The sequence below is a fragment of the Diabrotica virgifera genome, chromosome 1 (genome assembly GCF_917563875.1).
Source record: "Diabrotica virgifera virgifera chromosome 1, PGI_DIABVI_V3a".
Classification (NCBI taxonomy): Eukaryota; Metazoa; Arthropoda; class Insecta; order Coleoptera; family Chrysomelidae; genus Diabrotica; species Diabrotica virgifera.
In genome coordinates, this window is record NC_065443.1 from 314,295,407 (window position 1) to 314,312,376 (window position 16,970).

At 32.3% G+C, this 16,970-nt stretch overlaps 1 protein-coding gene across 1 annotated transcript in view; it reads left to right on the forward strand.

Moving 5' to 3' along the window:
* LOC126878608 (coiled-coil domain-containing protein 170) overlaps positions 1 to 5,051 on the forward strand; it is a 107,988-nt gene extending 102,937 nt beyond the window's left edge. The window contains exons 15-16 of the mRNA XM_050641427.1: positions 1,930 to 2,243; positions 4,779 to 5,051. Of these exons, the coding sequence (XP_050497384.1) occupies positions 1,930 to 2,243; positions 4,779 to 4,956 (492 nt within the window). The 3' untranslated portion in view covers positions 4,957 to 5,051. The remainder of the gene's footprint in view (positions 1 to 1,929; positions 2,244 to 4,778) is intronic.
* The last annotated feature ends 11,919 nt before the right edge of the window (positions 5,052 to 16,970 follow it).

The window sequence follows — 16,970 nt, forward strand, 5'->3', positions numbered from 1 at the left end:
AAGAAAACAATATATTAGGTGAACATGAACATTGATAGAAATTTTGATGGTAATCAAATTATGTAAATAAAAGTATTACATACTATGTATTTTGGTAGGCTCAAATAGGTAGGTACATATTATGATACATTTACAATTATTACGTACCTGTTGCTTTTAAAAACTATTTAAATGTCACTACAATTATAAACTTTTTTGTTTCTGTCCTCACAATAATAAAACTAATATATTATACATTAGTTTACCTTCATATTGAACAATTATTTATTATTGACAGATCATTTCAACACCCAATCAGAGCCCGTATAACGACTAATACCATACTGTCGGTGTGCGCATGCGTGCAGATCAATATAAATTCACCCTCAATCTCAATCGCGCCTAAAGAAGTATAACTTCAAAAAAGGAAAATAGCAAGCTGAAAATTTGTTAATAGCTTAACGGTGTCTAGTTGGACAAACTTTGATGTACGGAAACACTGGAACAGGGGAAGTTTTAATTGTGGAACAGATTACAGGTTTCGAACGTCAGCCTACGAAAACGTCCCCTGTATTTTGTCGGACAGAACTTCCAATTGATTTGTTACCCTTTCATTAAAATCTCAATCAAAAATCAGACTGATATTTTTCATGAACATACTTGCTGTCATTTAACATTTTCTACGTGTCGGACTTATTAAAACGCCCAAACGTGGCCAAAGGACTCAAGTGAATTTAAAACCAATAGTGACATATATGGGTATTTCACTTAACTCTTGGAAATAGTTTGTTTATCATTTGACAGCCATTGGATATAAGTATGCTTATATCCCTTGGCCTTCAAACAAGTGTTAGTTATATCGTTTGGCAGCCAACTCGTTAATGCTTGTTAGATTAGTGGTACAGTGTGTTAAAGTTCATACCAAACCCTTCTTTCAGTGCGTCATTAATATTGACGTCATATAGGATTTTAAGAATGTCGCGAATCATTGCATCATATTTTAGTTAATGCGAGTTGACACGATCCAAGTGAACTTGGAAAAAGAAAGAAAAACTGAAAGAGAAATGTTTGTACCAGAATACTGGGTAGATATTAAGACAGTTCAAAATTTATGGTTGTTAGGATGAAAGACCAGGATTTTGTTAACTAGATACACTTCGGCAGATTCGACATAAAGGTACTCTACCGGGAGTATGAACCATGCAGTGGCTCAACTTCTACAGAAATTTGTCTTACCAATAATGGGACGGAAAACAAATCACATATCAAGACACTCTGGATAATATTTAGGAAGATCCCGACGAACTAGACAACTGTTTCGATAGCGAAGATGACCATTAATATAAATAGTCTATGATAGATATTAATAGTCTATAAATATTATAGTTAAGTTTAATTCTAGTGTTGTTTCCTGCTTTTTGCGTTGTTATGCCAATTTTTAATTATTTTTACAAAAATTATTTGTTTTATTGATAAAATTGTATTTATAAAAATAAAGAGTACACTACAAATATTTAGTTGGAAGACAGTGGTAAGTTTATAATTATAGTATTACATAAAAGTGTTTGAAGTTAACAAGACCAGTTAATGACCAACTATTTTAAAAAACAGACGGTAGAATTTAGGAAACGTGTTAAACTTTAAACTTTGATTTTCTCAAAACTACTAAAAACGCACTTGTATCCCTTGGCTTCTACACGCCTTATATAATGTCTGCCATTGAATAAACTTAAAAACAACCTAAACAACCTGCTAGTTTTCACAATCATAAACTTGTCAGGATGACACGTTCCACAAAATTAAAATAACGGTCCACAATTAAAACTTTCCCCTGTTCCAGTGTTCCCATACATCAAAGTTTGTCAAGTCATTAACAAATTTTCAGCTTGCTATTAGTAAACTTTTTTTGGTAGGCGGGATCCAGGCCTAATAATATTTGATCTTTTTCAGATAATTTCTTTAGAAAAGGGTAGAAAACTCGAGGACCTTCAGAAACGCCTGATCGAATCAGAGACCCTTAGAAACAAATGCAACCGGAAAGTGACTTTGCTAAAGGACCAGGTCCGCACCACTGGGGACACCGTGGAAAGAGAACGGAACATCAGCGAGCACTCCATTCAGCATCTTCGGGACGATTTGACTAGAGTCAAAGAAAATTTGCTGGACGTTCAAAGACGCGAGGCTCAGTTGCAGAACTTCAAACATTCGGTCGCTAAGATACTTAACGTCGGCATGCCGATTCCTGATTATGATTTAATTTCCAGGTAAATATATAGCTCTTCAGTTAAATGTGCTACGGTATTATACTTAACTGCATTCTGGAAAGTGTATAAATAGACCAACGCATTTAGTAAAAAATAAATCGATTTTTAAATATAGCATCTATCGACTTAAAACTTTTTGCATTGTATTCGGGATGACGTCAGGAAAAAGTATACAATAGAAAAATATGTCGAAATGCATAATTGCACTTGCAGTTGATAAAATGTATACAAATCCTGTTTCGTAAACTTTCTTTATAGTTTTCATTCTTTCTTTACTTTTCCTCAATACCTCAATATTCTTCTTTTATTAGTGTTAAATTGTTTTTTCTATGCTTGTTATTTCTTGGTTTATTTATCATCTTTGGTCGTTCAATCGTAACTATCTACTATTTCTCTAATTTTTTCAACGAAAACTTTTCGTTTATAAATTTGCAAAAGTCTGTGTGTTATTGCGTTGCTGCTCCTGCAGTACTTAGAGCAGGTGCATCGATGGATTCTTATGTAGTTTTGCCTTCTGAATCCAAATCTGAAAACGGCATTTCGATATCTCTAACCGTCTTCGAGATAATCGACCTCAAAGTCTAAAATGTGACGTCACAATCCGGTTATCTCCTACAGACGCACTAAACGTCAGCTCAAATGGTTGATTAGGAAGTAGGCTACTTTTTTTTAAATCTCGATTTGCCAAGCATAGGTTATTTACATTTGAGTTTGACACTTCGTGAATGTCAAACTAAGTTTTAAATTAAGTATTAATAAAACATCAATGACATTTGATAGTGAATTTAATTATTATATAAAATAAATAAGATGTTCAAAAATACAATTTGAGTATAAATATTTTAAAAGCAATAATTTATTAACAGTTTTAAAAAGGTTTATACCAGTATAAATACGGCCTCCCCTTTATGATAAATGGACTGTTCCATTTCTAGTCATTCGCTAAACTCGACACAACTGGCTAGTGATTGTAGAAAGTAATTTTTTGTTTTTTGAGAATTTTGCCGGAATTGGCAAAATTACTAATTATTTAGTAATAATTATTAACTATTTAGAAATTATTTTTTTGTCGAATTGGCAAAATTATTGACTAAAATCACTAGTCAGTATTGTGTCTCTGTACATCCTTCTAATGGGAAAAAATATTTGAAGATTTTTCTCAAATTATGGATACCAAGAACATTTTCATTTATAACTCTTTTATTTTTAATTTGACAAATAAAAGTTATTCTTCATAAAAAGCTCTTCATGTTCTAAGATTTATGATGCAACCATCATATATAGGGTGTCCCAAAAGTAGTGGAACGGTCGAATATTTCGCGAACTAAACATCGGATGGAAAAACTGAAAAATACGTGTTTCAATAATTTTCAAAAATCTATCCAATGACACCAAACACCAACTCCCACTACACATCCTGGAGGTGGGGTGGGGGGTAACTTTAAAATCTTAAATGGAAACCCCTAGTTTTTCTTGCAGATTTGGATTCGTTACGTAAAAGTAAGCAACTTTTATCCAAGACATTTTTTCGAACTGTGGATAGATGGCGCTATAATTGGGAAAAACCACTTATCCTGATACCATAGGTAAATTATAGAAACGGTCTAATATCTCGAGAAATACACTTCCAAATAAGAAACCAAAAAACAGGTTTTTAATATTTTTCGAAAACCTATCGATAAACACTAAACATGACCCTCCAACCCACCCCCTGGAGGTGGGGTGGGGGGTAACTTTAAAATCTTAAATAGCAACCATTAGTTTTTCATGACAAATCCGAATCTGTAATAAAAAGTGGGGGTTGCTATTTAATATTTTAAAGTTCCCCACCTCCAGGGGGTGGGTTGGAGGGTCATGTTTAGTGTTATTCGATAGGTTTTCGAAAAGTATTAAAAAAATTTGTTTGGTTTCTTATTTGGAAGTGTATTTCTCGAGATATTAGACCGTTTCTATAATTTACCCATGGTATCAGGATAAATCGTTTTTCCCAATTATAGCGCCATCTATCCACAGTTCGAAAAAATGTCTTGAATAAAAGTTGCTTACTTTTACGTAACGAATCCAAATCTGCAAGAACATCTAGGGGTTTAGATTTGCGATTTTAAAGTTACCCCCCACCCCACCTCCAGGGGGTGTAGTGGAGGTTGGTGTTTGGTGTCATTGGATAGATTTTTGAAAATGATTGAACAAATATTTTTCAGTTTTTCGACCCAATGTTTAGTTAGCGAAATATTCGACCGTTCCACTACTTTTGGGACACCTTGTATAAAATTTTATTAATTTTATACGAGTTATATAAAAAATATGAATTTCGATCAAGAGTAAACTATCTTTATAGTTCATAACATTTAAATTAGAATGATATAATGGCACATTAAAACATAATTATTAATTCTAAACTACTTTTCATAATAGAAATTTTCAATATTATGAATTAAGATACGTAAATATACAAAGTTTTCGTTATGACAATGCTCGCATTTTCAGCTTGGTTAAATCTTAGTTTAATATTATGCTGATACTTTTATATTTCAGACTTCAAAAATTGGTGGATGCACATCACGATTTTACGTTAGTCTCCAGAAGATACGATGATCCTGTCCTTAGATTAGCTACAAGAAGCCCTACTGGTGGAAGTAGATGCACTAGAACCCCAGATAGGTCACGATACGATGATTCAGGATACATCGATGGGGTAGATCTGGACGTTTAAAACATATATATATATATATATATATATATATATATATATATATATATATACAAAACACGCACAAGACGGAAAACACGCACAAGACAACACGCCATGCCGATATCTGTGGGCTCGCGTTGACCTCTCCTTGTTTGATTTTAAAAACGTTTTAGACGTTTGGCATTGCTTTCCTCAGGTAGCTGTACCTTCCTCCGTGGATGTGTTAGTTGTTGCTCTCGAATCCTGAGGGTCTTCTAACATTATAGCCACAGGTTGGTTGCGTTGCTCCTGTTTGGCTATACCATACTGATGACGACTAATAAGTCAGAAACACGTGTCTGTGGTTGCATTCCGTCTTGTGCGTGTTTTGTGTTTTCATTGTTGCGGGCCATGCCGATATCTGTGGGCTCGCGTTGACCTCTCCTTGTTATATATATATATATATATATATATATATATAGGATGGTTGGCATGTATTTAATATGGCACTAACGTTTAACAAGATTTACTTTGTTTAGTAGTAAAACTTCAGGTTGCCAAATATCGAAATGCCTTTTGGTTTTATAAAATATCTTAAAAAGGGCGCAGAAGGCATTTAACAAATTATTCATTTATAACAAAATTGTAAGAATTTTTGTTGTATTTCAACATACATGTTCAATATACCTACCCGTGTCGTGTTAGAAGATCTAACAACTAGTTTATTAAATGGTGCACTACTATAGGATTAGTAATTGTTATTGGAATACGTATACAAGATTAAATATGTTAAATCTTTTGTTTGTATTTGTGAATAATATTAAAACTTTTCCTGAAAAACCTGATTTCCTTTAATACTCATAACAAACTTGCTTCATTGATTTCTATCATCAGATGATCTAAGGGTTTCGCATAATGAGTGGACCGTTAAATTAAGAATTTGGTCGGACACCTGGTTGGTGACCTTTGGTCTTCTTCCCGGAACAGAACCAAAGGGCTGTAGAATTTGCTGCAGACATGTTATGAAAAGCCTTTTTTAAATGTAAAGTTGGTTAAGAATAAAATGGTTCATCCAATGAGCTACTCAGGGTATATGAAGAATTCTTCTCCAACACCACATCTTAAAGCATCAATTTCTTGGAGTTCTTGTGCGTAAAGAGTGCAAGTTTCTACTGCGTATAGAAATACTGAGAATACAAGTGCAATCACCAAGCCTGTCTTTTCAAACTTTTCAAATTTTCCATACCAATGCATCTCTGAACTTCTGGTTAGCAGTTGCCATGGTTAGTTATGAGATAATTGGAGCTGTCTAATATCTGGTCTTACTGCAAGTGGTTAGGTACTTAGTTACAAAGTGTTGAATATGTCTATCCATTATTTAAGTCTTGTCTCTATTTTTAAAACCAACTATAAGGCTTTCCAATTCAATTCTCTGCAGAAGATTTAGCTAGGAGGTATATTTGTTGGTCATTTGCTGCTATAAGTGTAGTTTCATCAGCACATCTTAAATTGGAAATTTTTCTACCAACCACCATTGCTCCATTAATCCATCCTTCTAAAGCCACCCTCATACCATGTTTGCCATAAATATTAAATAAATCAAGTGACACAATGCATATTTTTCTAACTCCTTTCTCTACTCTGAATTTGCTTGAGAACTTTTAATCGTTAAAATGAATGAACATTTCATTAGCAACAGTACCTATTTCATATTACTTTGGAAAAACTCAGTAGATTTAAAGGTCTTAAAGACTTTCTCTATGTAGTTAACTTCTGTTAAAAAAATTTAATTTTCTTTACGCAAATATAGCAATTGAGAACACGCTATATATAAGAAAATGTATTCCTACTTTAAAAGGAAATGTATCATTAATTATTTTTTATCAGTATTTACTTAAATCACGTGACCAATATGGTAGACTAAAATTGAGAGGGAGTGTGAGAGGCAATTTAAAATTCAATTTGTTTTTATAGTAGTTTATTATTTACAATGGCAAAAGTAAGCATTTGGTAACTCCTATGGATTTGTGCAATAACTAAGTTAAAACATGTACGTTGTGTTCTTTGTTTTACAGTATCAAATGTTAGTATTATTAATGAATAAACATAATACAATGGCATTATTTTTTTACTCTTTTTAAACACTGTTCATTTAGCAATGTATTTTGATGCAAAAAACAGCAGATATAGAGAGACAATATAGAGAAAGAGAATCGCAAGATCAAACAAAAGAAGATACAATGAAAGTAGATATTGAACTGTGTCGAAGAAAGCTTTAAAACTAGAGAAATTTGAAAATTATGTCAAGGGGTGAATATGAAAGAAAGTGTTCCAAAAAAAAAGAATGTGTGTGTACTTTGTACGCACGTAAGAAGTTATACTTCTATTATATGATTTAAACGAAATTAATATACTTTTTATTTATATTTTGTTTAAATATTAAACTAATTTATACTTACTACTTCTCAAACATTTTTATTAGAACAGTGCCAAAAATTAAAATAATAAAAGAATAAAACGCACACAAACACATTAAACAAGCCACAAATGATGTCTGAACATTAATTGTCGAAAATTTTTTTAACTAAATACGTATTTTCTGAAAATACAATTATATAATAAATATACTTACAATCATAAAATGTATTAAAAAAAACAAAAAAGAAAGTTTCTATTGGGACTCGAACCAGCGCTGATAACAGCGGTTGGTATTGGAATTCATTCGCCTTCTCCGCTTAGACACGGACACTATGTGTCATTATTTACGAAGATCGACTAACTAATCGGATTAAACTTGTGATATTTTGGTATTTTGAAAATTGATCAAATTATTTTAATTTTGAATTGAAATGATTTAGAATTGAAAAAAATACAACAAAACATAGAGTAAAAAAACAATATATTTGGTGAATATTGATAGAAATTTTGATGGTAATCAAATTATATAAATAAAAGTATTACATAGTATGTATTTTGGCAGATTAAATAGGTAGGTTTATACCCATGATACATTAACAATTATTACGTACCTGTTGCTTTTAAAAACTATTTAAAAGTCACTACAATATTATAAACTTTTTTGTTTCTGTCCTCACAACAATAAAATTAATATATTATACATTTGTTTACCTTTACCTTTACCTCCAAACCACGGCTGCCATATCGGATAATTTTTGACATGTCATTTGAACATCCAATCAGAACAAAGTTATAATGCGCATGCGCCGGGCTGATAGGTTTTAACATATAAAAAAATCACCCTCTATCGCCGGTAAAGAAGTATAACTTCAAAAACCTGTTCACTACAAAAGCAAAAATGGAAGTTGGAGTCAAACTAACAAAAGGTAAGCGACGAGAAAATTCTTAATAGATAGAAAGAATAGCTTTTAAATGAAATATTCACAGGAGAATAGGAAGAAGAAGAAGAACTGAAGGAAAATAACGATAAAGAACGAACAGAGAAAAGACACTCTATTGAATGAGAAATTAAAGAAATAATTGAGAAACTAAAGAAAAATAAGAGCCCAGGAAAAGATGAAGTAACAGCTGAAATGTTCAAATATGGCGGACCAGTACTAATAAGGTATTCGGAAAAATCCCTGAAAGAAATATGGGAACAAGAACATATACAGAAAGAACGCATATACCGAAAAGGGCGAACAAAAATACAGATCTCTCTGGCCTACGTTTGATTTCTAGGAAATGGTCCCAATAATTTTCATTGATGTTCTTACCAAGGTAGGTGTAAATTTTTAATATTTTTATTTATTGCTCGTACGCACTGATTCGTCAAAATGTCTGTTCCTTCTTAGAGATAATCATACATTTTGTTTTCTTAATGTTTAGTGAAAGTCCATATCTCCGTCTTACTTCTGTGATTCTATTCATTAACTCCTGAAGGGCTTCAGAACTGTCATCGAATACCACCGTGTTGTCTGCGTAACTTTTAGTGATAAACTGTCCGTTAATTCGAATCCCGGCTTTAACATCATCTACTGCTTTTTAAAATATTTCCTTAGACTTGAACAGCAGTGGTGATAGTATACATCCCTGTTCCCTGTTGAATTTCCCTGCCTCTGTCTGAATAGGCGATGTTTGATTCCAGTTAAGATTGCGAGTATTTCTTAGATCACAGGTGTTTAGTCCAATATTGGTTAATATCTCCGTCAGCTTGTCGTGTCTTACTCTATCGAACGCTTTATAGCAATCAATGAAGCATGCATAAATATCGCAATTTATGTCTCTTCTATTACATACATGAAATAGAACTTATATGGTAAAGACATTACCTCTCTCGTACCCATTACATGTCGAAAACTAAACTGTACATTTTTTTTAATACGGCTGAATTTTTGTTTGCACAGTCCAAGATAATTACATCCTTTGATGTATAATTTTTAGGAATAATAATTTTAAATATAGCTCATTAAAAAAGTAAAAGGTGGTTTTGATTGCTTTCGATTCAGAGGGAATCGCTGGACAGCTGTTTCTGCCATTGCAGGCTTCCTCAATAGCGCTAGCGTGCAAACCTCTGAATTGAAAACCAGCTAGCTCATCTATTTAAGGGAAATTTCAAAGATCACTGAAATCTCCATTGGAACGCAAACCAGCGACATCTTTTAAACAAACTGAAAATCTCAGATGCAGAATTCACATTATAATAAAAATTAAGATGGTAAATAGTTATTTAAATCTGAAACTTTTCTTGTTGAAAGTTCATTCTGGTACATCCTTAATCTGTGACTTTTACAATTTATAAGACAGCAGACGACGAATATAGAACACAAAAAGACTCTACTATATGCAGTCACATTCTGTTTTCATTCGTCTAAGAAAAGGACAAAAAGAAACTTCCTAGTACTCAAATCTGAGTAAAGATAGAAAAGTAAAACATGGTTTTGCTTGCTTTCGATTCAGAGGGATGCACAATCGCCGGACAGCTGCTGTCCAGCGATTGTGCATCCCTCTGAATCTCATCTTTTACTTTTCATCTTTACTCATATTGGAGTACTAGGAAGTTTCTTTCTGTCCTTTTCCTAAACGAATGAAAACGGAATGTGACTGCATAGTGCATATAGTAGAGTGCTTTTTGTTTTCTATATTTGTCTTCTGCTGTCTTATAAATTGTAAAAGTCGCAGATTAAGGATGTACCAGAGAGAACTTTCAACAAGTAAAGTTTCAGATTTAAATAACTATTTACCATTTTAATTTTTATTTTAATGGTGAATTCTGCAGCTGAGACTTTTCAGTTTGTTTAATACCTCATTAAGTTGATGTTGTTCTGAAGCTATTTCCTTGTGGCATTTTTATAATGAACTATTTTAAATGGGAAATAAGCCACAATTTTACAAAAAAAAAAAAAAAAATTATTAACGATTCGACGCCCAAGTCGGGTGTCGTTGTCAAAATACAAAATAATACTAAATAAACAAAAATGTTGTTGCTTAGTAAAAAATTCTTCTAATAATTTATTTAATCTGACTCATTTATATATAGTCCAGAAAGCCACTGCGCACCCGCTAGGAAAAATATTCTAATTCGGATTTTTTGCACATTCTTACTCAAAAAGGACCCCTTTTAACAAATTTGCATGTTGCCAGGACCAAAAGTTGGTCAAAAATTTTTTAAACGTTTTTTTTTTTGTTTTTTCCTAAAACTATTTTTGTTGCATGGAACAAATTAGTCCTGTCGCCAGGGGTGGTACAACGGCCTCTTTAATTCAGATAGACTTACCCAAGTTTTTTTTTATATATTTTGACCCGTAGAATACGAATTTTTTGCAGCGATTTCTCGCAAAACAAAACATATTTTTGTATTTCTTGGGTCATTTTAAACAAAAAATATTCCTACAAGTTTTTTCGTAGAATGCATAGTTTTCGAGATAACCGCGGTTGAACTTTAAAAAAATCGAAAAATTGCAATTTTTGAACCCGAATAACTTTTGATTAAAAAATAAAGTAGCAATTCTGCTTACCGCATTTGAAAGTTTAAGTCAAATTATATCGGTTTTAATTATTTGCATTGCTAAAAATGAATTTTTTTACTGCTGAACAAAGCTATAAACACATAGTGTTTCCCGTGCCTAATACATGCGTTTTAACGCATTCTACGTAGAAATTGCCTCGCTTGCACTTGTAGCTACTCTACATACTCGTTAGATTTTAAATGAGAAATCATTGAAAACAACACTCACGCACTAGGTGTTTATAGCTTTGTTTACCAATAAAATAATAAATTTTTAGCAATGAAAATAATCAAAACCGATATAATTTGACTTAAACTTTCAAATGCGGTAAGCAGAATTGCTACTTTATTTTTTAATCAAAAGTTATTCGGGTTCAAAAATTGCAATTTTTCAATTTTTTTAAAGTTCAACCGCGGTTCAACCGAAAACTATGCATCCTACGAAAAAACTTGTCAGAACATTTTTTGCCTAGAATGACCCAAAAAATATAAAAAGATGTTTTGTTTTGCGAGAAATCACTGTTATGTAATTCCTCAAGTTCTTTGTCTATAACAATCTTATCGACATCCGGATCAACTGTTACCCAAAAAATTCGTATTCTACGGGTCAAAATAAATAAAAAAAACTTGGGTAAGTCCATCTGAATTAAGGAGGCCGTTGTACCCCCCCTGGCGACAGGACTAAATTCTTTTTAGGTTTTTTGGATCATTCCAAACAGAAAAGGTCTTTAGCAACTTTTCTCTAAAGTTGATAGTTTTTGACATATAAGCGATTAAAAATGTTGCCAAGGTAGGTAGATATTCTTCAAACATCGATTGATAAAATCCCGAAGAGATTTTTGCAATGAAATATCAAAAACCTATTTGTTTTTTAATTGCCAATCAAGCGTGCGCGACACTATTTTCCACCGTTGCATGTGTATACAGTATGGTGCAAATTAAAGGAATAAATTCGTTATTTGGTAAACCGGTGACTTTAAGGAAAAATCCCAAAAACAGGTCGGTTTTTATTTTTAAGTTATGATATTGTGGCATATATAGTATACTAGTGACGTCATCCATCTGGGCGTGATGACGTAATCGATGATTTTTTTAAATGAGAATACGGGTCGTGTGCTGGCTCCTTTGAAAGGTTCTTCAATTCTCTATTCAGCAATATAAACATGTACATAATTATTTATACAGGGTGTCCAAAAAATTTTTATTAAATTAACTCATTTGGAAAATTGACAAAAAAATTAAATTATTAGATACCCTGTATAAATAATTATATAAATGTTTATATTACTGAACAGAGAATTGAAGAACCTTTCAAATGAGGTAGCACACGACCCCTATTCTTATTTAAAAAAATCATCGATTACGTCATCACGCCCAGATGGATTACGTCATTAGTATACCATATATGTTACAATATCACTACTTAAAAATAAAAATCAACCTGTTTCGGGATTTTTCCTTAAAGTCGCCGGTTTACAAAATAACGAATTTATTCCTTTCATTTGCACCACACTGCATACACAATGCAACGGTGGAAAAAAGTGTCGCGCACGCTTGATTAGCAATTAAAAAACAAAGGAGTTTTGAATATTGTATTGCAAAAAACTCTTTGGGATTTCATCAATCGATGTTTAAAGAATATCTACCTACCTTGGCAACATTCAAATTTTCAGTTTTGCACATAGTTTTTGAGGGTTAAAAATGGCCGATTTCGCAATTTTCGCAATCAGCTTTAGAGAAAAATCACTAAAGACCTTTTCTGTTTGGAATGATCCAAAAAACATAAAAACTGTTGTTCCATGCAAAAAAAATAATTTTAGGAAAAAAACAAAAAAAACGTTTAAAAAATTTTTGACCAAATTTTGGTCCTGGCAACATGCAAATTTGTTAAAAGGGGTCCTTTTTGAGTAAGATTGTGCAAAAAATCCGAATTAGAATATTTTTCCTAGCGGATGCGCAGTGGCTTTCTGGACTATACATTTTAAAGTAGAAGACTTTAAAATGATATTGCCAATATTGATGAGTTGCGTTCCTGGGACGACTTTACTAAAAGATAGTTCATTCGATTACATGAAATCAACCCCAATTCAAGAATATCCGCCACAAGAAATCATAGCATGTGATCTGTCTTTAAAAATACAACAATGATGGCAGTAAAATTCTCGCGCTAGAGATTCCATAGTAAATCACGAGGGAAAACCAGGAAAAAACCTTGTGATACTATCCCGATATCTTAAGTATTTGTGCTTACTTTTAGTTTACTCTCAAAAATAATACCAAATTCTGATTTAATGTATGTATGCTATTTTAAATTATAAATAATATTAATAATACATAGATATTATATAAATAAAATTAAAATATAAAATATGTACTAACTCGATATGTTAATGACTTACTAATCGTGGTATTTTCTTTCTATTGACTTCCTCCTGTAGTATGGGTAACCACATCCTACTGCATTCTACCGAGGAATTTGCGACACAATTATTGTTTTCATTTAGCATAATTAGAGCAGCTCCTTTGATTTTTCTCTTTTTACTATCTGTTTCTTTCAGGACTATACTTGAACTCTATGTTCATTATCACATGCTTGTTGACATATTTGAGATCTATCAAATTCTATTTGAGATCTATTTATTATATAAGACTGATGTTCACTTATTCTAACGTCTAATGGTCTTGATGTTTCACCTAAATAAAATTGTTCGCATTCACAAGATATTTTATAAACACAATTCTTTCTTCTTTCTTGTTCATTGTTAGGTTTAGTTTTAGATAGAATAGATCTCAATGTGTTTGTTGTTTCGAATGTTGTTGAAATGTTGAATTTATTTCCTATTGTTTTAAGTTTCTCGGATAGTCCTTTTATATATGGTATTGATATTTTCCTCGTATTATTTCTTGTGGCTGTTATAGGATCCCGTTCTACGTTGTTCTGTTCCATTCGATCCAATCTTGACAATTCCTTATTTATAAACGATAAAGGATAATTATTTTTTAATAAAACAGATGTTAATAATTGTTTTTCTTCTAAAAATGAATTTTCACTAGTAATACCACTAGAGGTCAAATTATTTCCGGAAATTTTTTTGAGATCATGAATATTTTGAAAATTTCCCGAGTCGCAGACGAGGGAAATTTTCTAAAAATATTCATGATCAAAAAAAAATTTCCGGATATTAATTTGACTTCGCGTGGTATTCGGTAAGAAAATTCCACACCAAATTTGCATTTGAAAATCCAAAGCTGCATGAACAGATTAATAGCGCGCCATAGCTTTGTCAGCAATTATTTAGGCTTTCAAATTCGTAATTTCTACTCATTGTAGTTGCATGGGAATACCATTTCAAGATAGAAAATAGTATATTCTTCAATTTTACATAAGTTTTGAGTAACTACAAGTGATAGAAAATGAATTAAAACTAAATTATGTAAACAAATAAAAACCAGTCTGTCAAAAATGTTCTGTTATTGTAAACGTCAAAAAATTTCCACTATAATTCGCTGTTGGGTACCCCACGAGCAAAAAATTTCCGATAAAATTCCTCCGTTGCCATGGTGATCTGTCAAAATAACGTATTTTGATTGGTTCAAAATTACAGGTGTGGAATTTTCGGTAGAACAAGTAATTTTGGCTCTATCATATAAGGATTTAATGATTCCCTTTTTAACGTTAATGTTGTGATTTGATTTGTAATTGAGATATCTGTTAGTGTGTGTTGGTTTTAATTTGTTGTTTTAATTCATTTTTTTGGTAAAATTGTGGCTTATTTCCCATTTAAAATAGTTCATTATTAAGTTGATGGTCCGGAAATCACAGCAAACATGAGATTAATTCGCCAAAACAGTTTCATATAACCGTGAGATTGTATTGAGATAGTTAAGCAGACGGAATTCTACCAGAATTCCACACATCCCAATTGTTCTCCAAGCTAATTGTCGGACAAAGTGAATGCATTCAAAGTCAACAGCATAAAGAAAAGCATGAAACACGAGCACATTTGCGATTCGTGACACGAACGAGAACACCATTAGTTAAGGGAATATAACGTTGGCGTAACGTCGGACAGTATCCATCCGTCCATCCATCAAGTTAGCCACCTCTAGCGGGTCTTTGGCTACGCACGTGCACCTTATCAGAGACCATTGGTAATCTAGGCCAGGCCAGGAGAAAGTGCCTGCTCGTTTAATACCAGAATTGTTAAAATCACCGCCGAGGTTTAATGTCTTGGAAAATTGCAACCGAGTCTACCGTGTGGGGATTTGTCATTCCCGTTGCATATTCTCGGTCTGCTAGTCCTGCATTCTAGATCCTCGTATTAGCATAATAATGAAAAATATTAATTATTTTTTCAATAAGTCGGATATAACTAAATAAGCTCTTACCTAGATAGAGCGTGTATGGATTATTTTGACAAAGCATACTTTTTCTAATTCTGGATAAAATATGAAGAACATAAGAACTTATGTATCGTTTTTAAGAATAAAACATTGAAAACTTTTGTTTTCAATACTTTCACAAAATTTATTACAATTTATTTTCACTACAGCTGTTTCGACAGAGTGCCTCTCTCAAGTGATGAATTTTTACTATTCGTTTACATTTTATAGTCTTTAATTGGAAAAGTTGATGTAGGAAAAGCTGTGTGTTTTAAGCTTTTTAATTGATTATTCTTCATATATTTTAATAAAGATAGCTTAAGGCGAAGTAGTTTTCAATCCTAATAGTAAATTATTAATATTGAAAATATTAAAAATATTACTAAAAGATTTTTAAATTGAAAACTTATTGGTACACTTTCCTGGTGACACCTCCAAGACTTCTACAATTTGCAAGTCAAATGGATGCTGCAGTGAAGACGAGAGGGAAGGAATTCTACACTATGCAATTCACATCCCCCGTCTGCAGCTGGTAAAGTTCCAACGGAAAAATGCACCTAGTTACTCTACGGAGTAATACGACTATAAAATAAATTAGTCGTTATTAAATAAGTAAATTATTTTATAGTCGTATTACTCCGTAGAGTAACTAGGTGCATTTTTCCGTTGGAACTTTACCAGCTGCAGACGGGGGATGTGAATTGCATAGTGTAGAATTCCTTCCCTCTCGTCTTCACTGCAGCATCCATTTGACTTGCAAATTGTAGAAGTCTTGGAGGTGTCACCAGGAAAGTGTACCAATAAGTTTTCAATTTAAAAATCTTTTAGTAATATTTTTAATATTTTCAATATTAATAATTTACTATTAGGATTGAAAACTACTTCGTCTTTCAATGCCAGATGGCGCTAGCCACCTACTATCATCACTTCAGTTGCAATGGGTCGGAAAACCTCTCGATACGAATCAGTTAAAATATGGAGAACAGTGCCTACGTTCCTTCCGATGAAGGCTCCAATAAGAGCCGAAAATCGCGATTCAAGTGACTGGACTGCACTCCGTATTCTAATTGAAAAGTAAGATTGTTTTGCCTTCGCATTGCAACTGAATAAAAATGGTATACATTTTTATTTTATAGCTTAAGGCCTTTATTTTGAATATGGAGAAATTCAAATTGGTCATTAAAAAGTGATTATGATCTAAAATGTGTAGTGCGTACGTAGAATAATTAGTTTTGCTATTATTGAAAGTCGTTTTGTGTTCTGTTTTACGTTTGCTAAAGGTTCTACCGTTTTGACCGATGTAAGATTTTGGGTAGTCACCATATGTAAGTTTGTATACAGTCCGTCTAATTTACTTACCGTTGCACGTCATTATTTACGTTAGAGGTCTAAGTTGTCACTGTTGCCCAATTACAAAAAATTCTTGAATTCATTTTAAATCAAATACATCACACAATTTTTGCGGAAGTGCTGATTATACAGCAAAACAAATTAATGTTCAATGTAAATAAATAAAAACTTTAGAAATAGAAAACAAGAATTAAGTTATAATCTACGTTAAGGTACATAATAAAAACAGTAAATGTAATGAAACAAATACTTATAGTAAAGAATATAAACAAATATGAAATGTCATGACCGCAACTGTCAAATAAATGTTACCAATTTATGCCAAAATATCACGTTCGTTCGATTATAGTTACAGTGT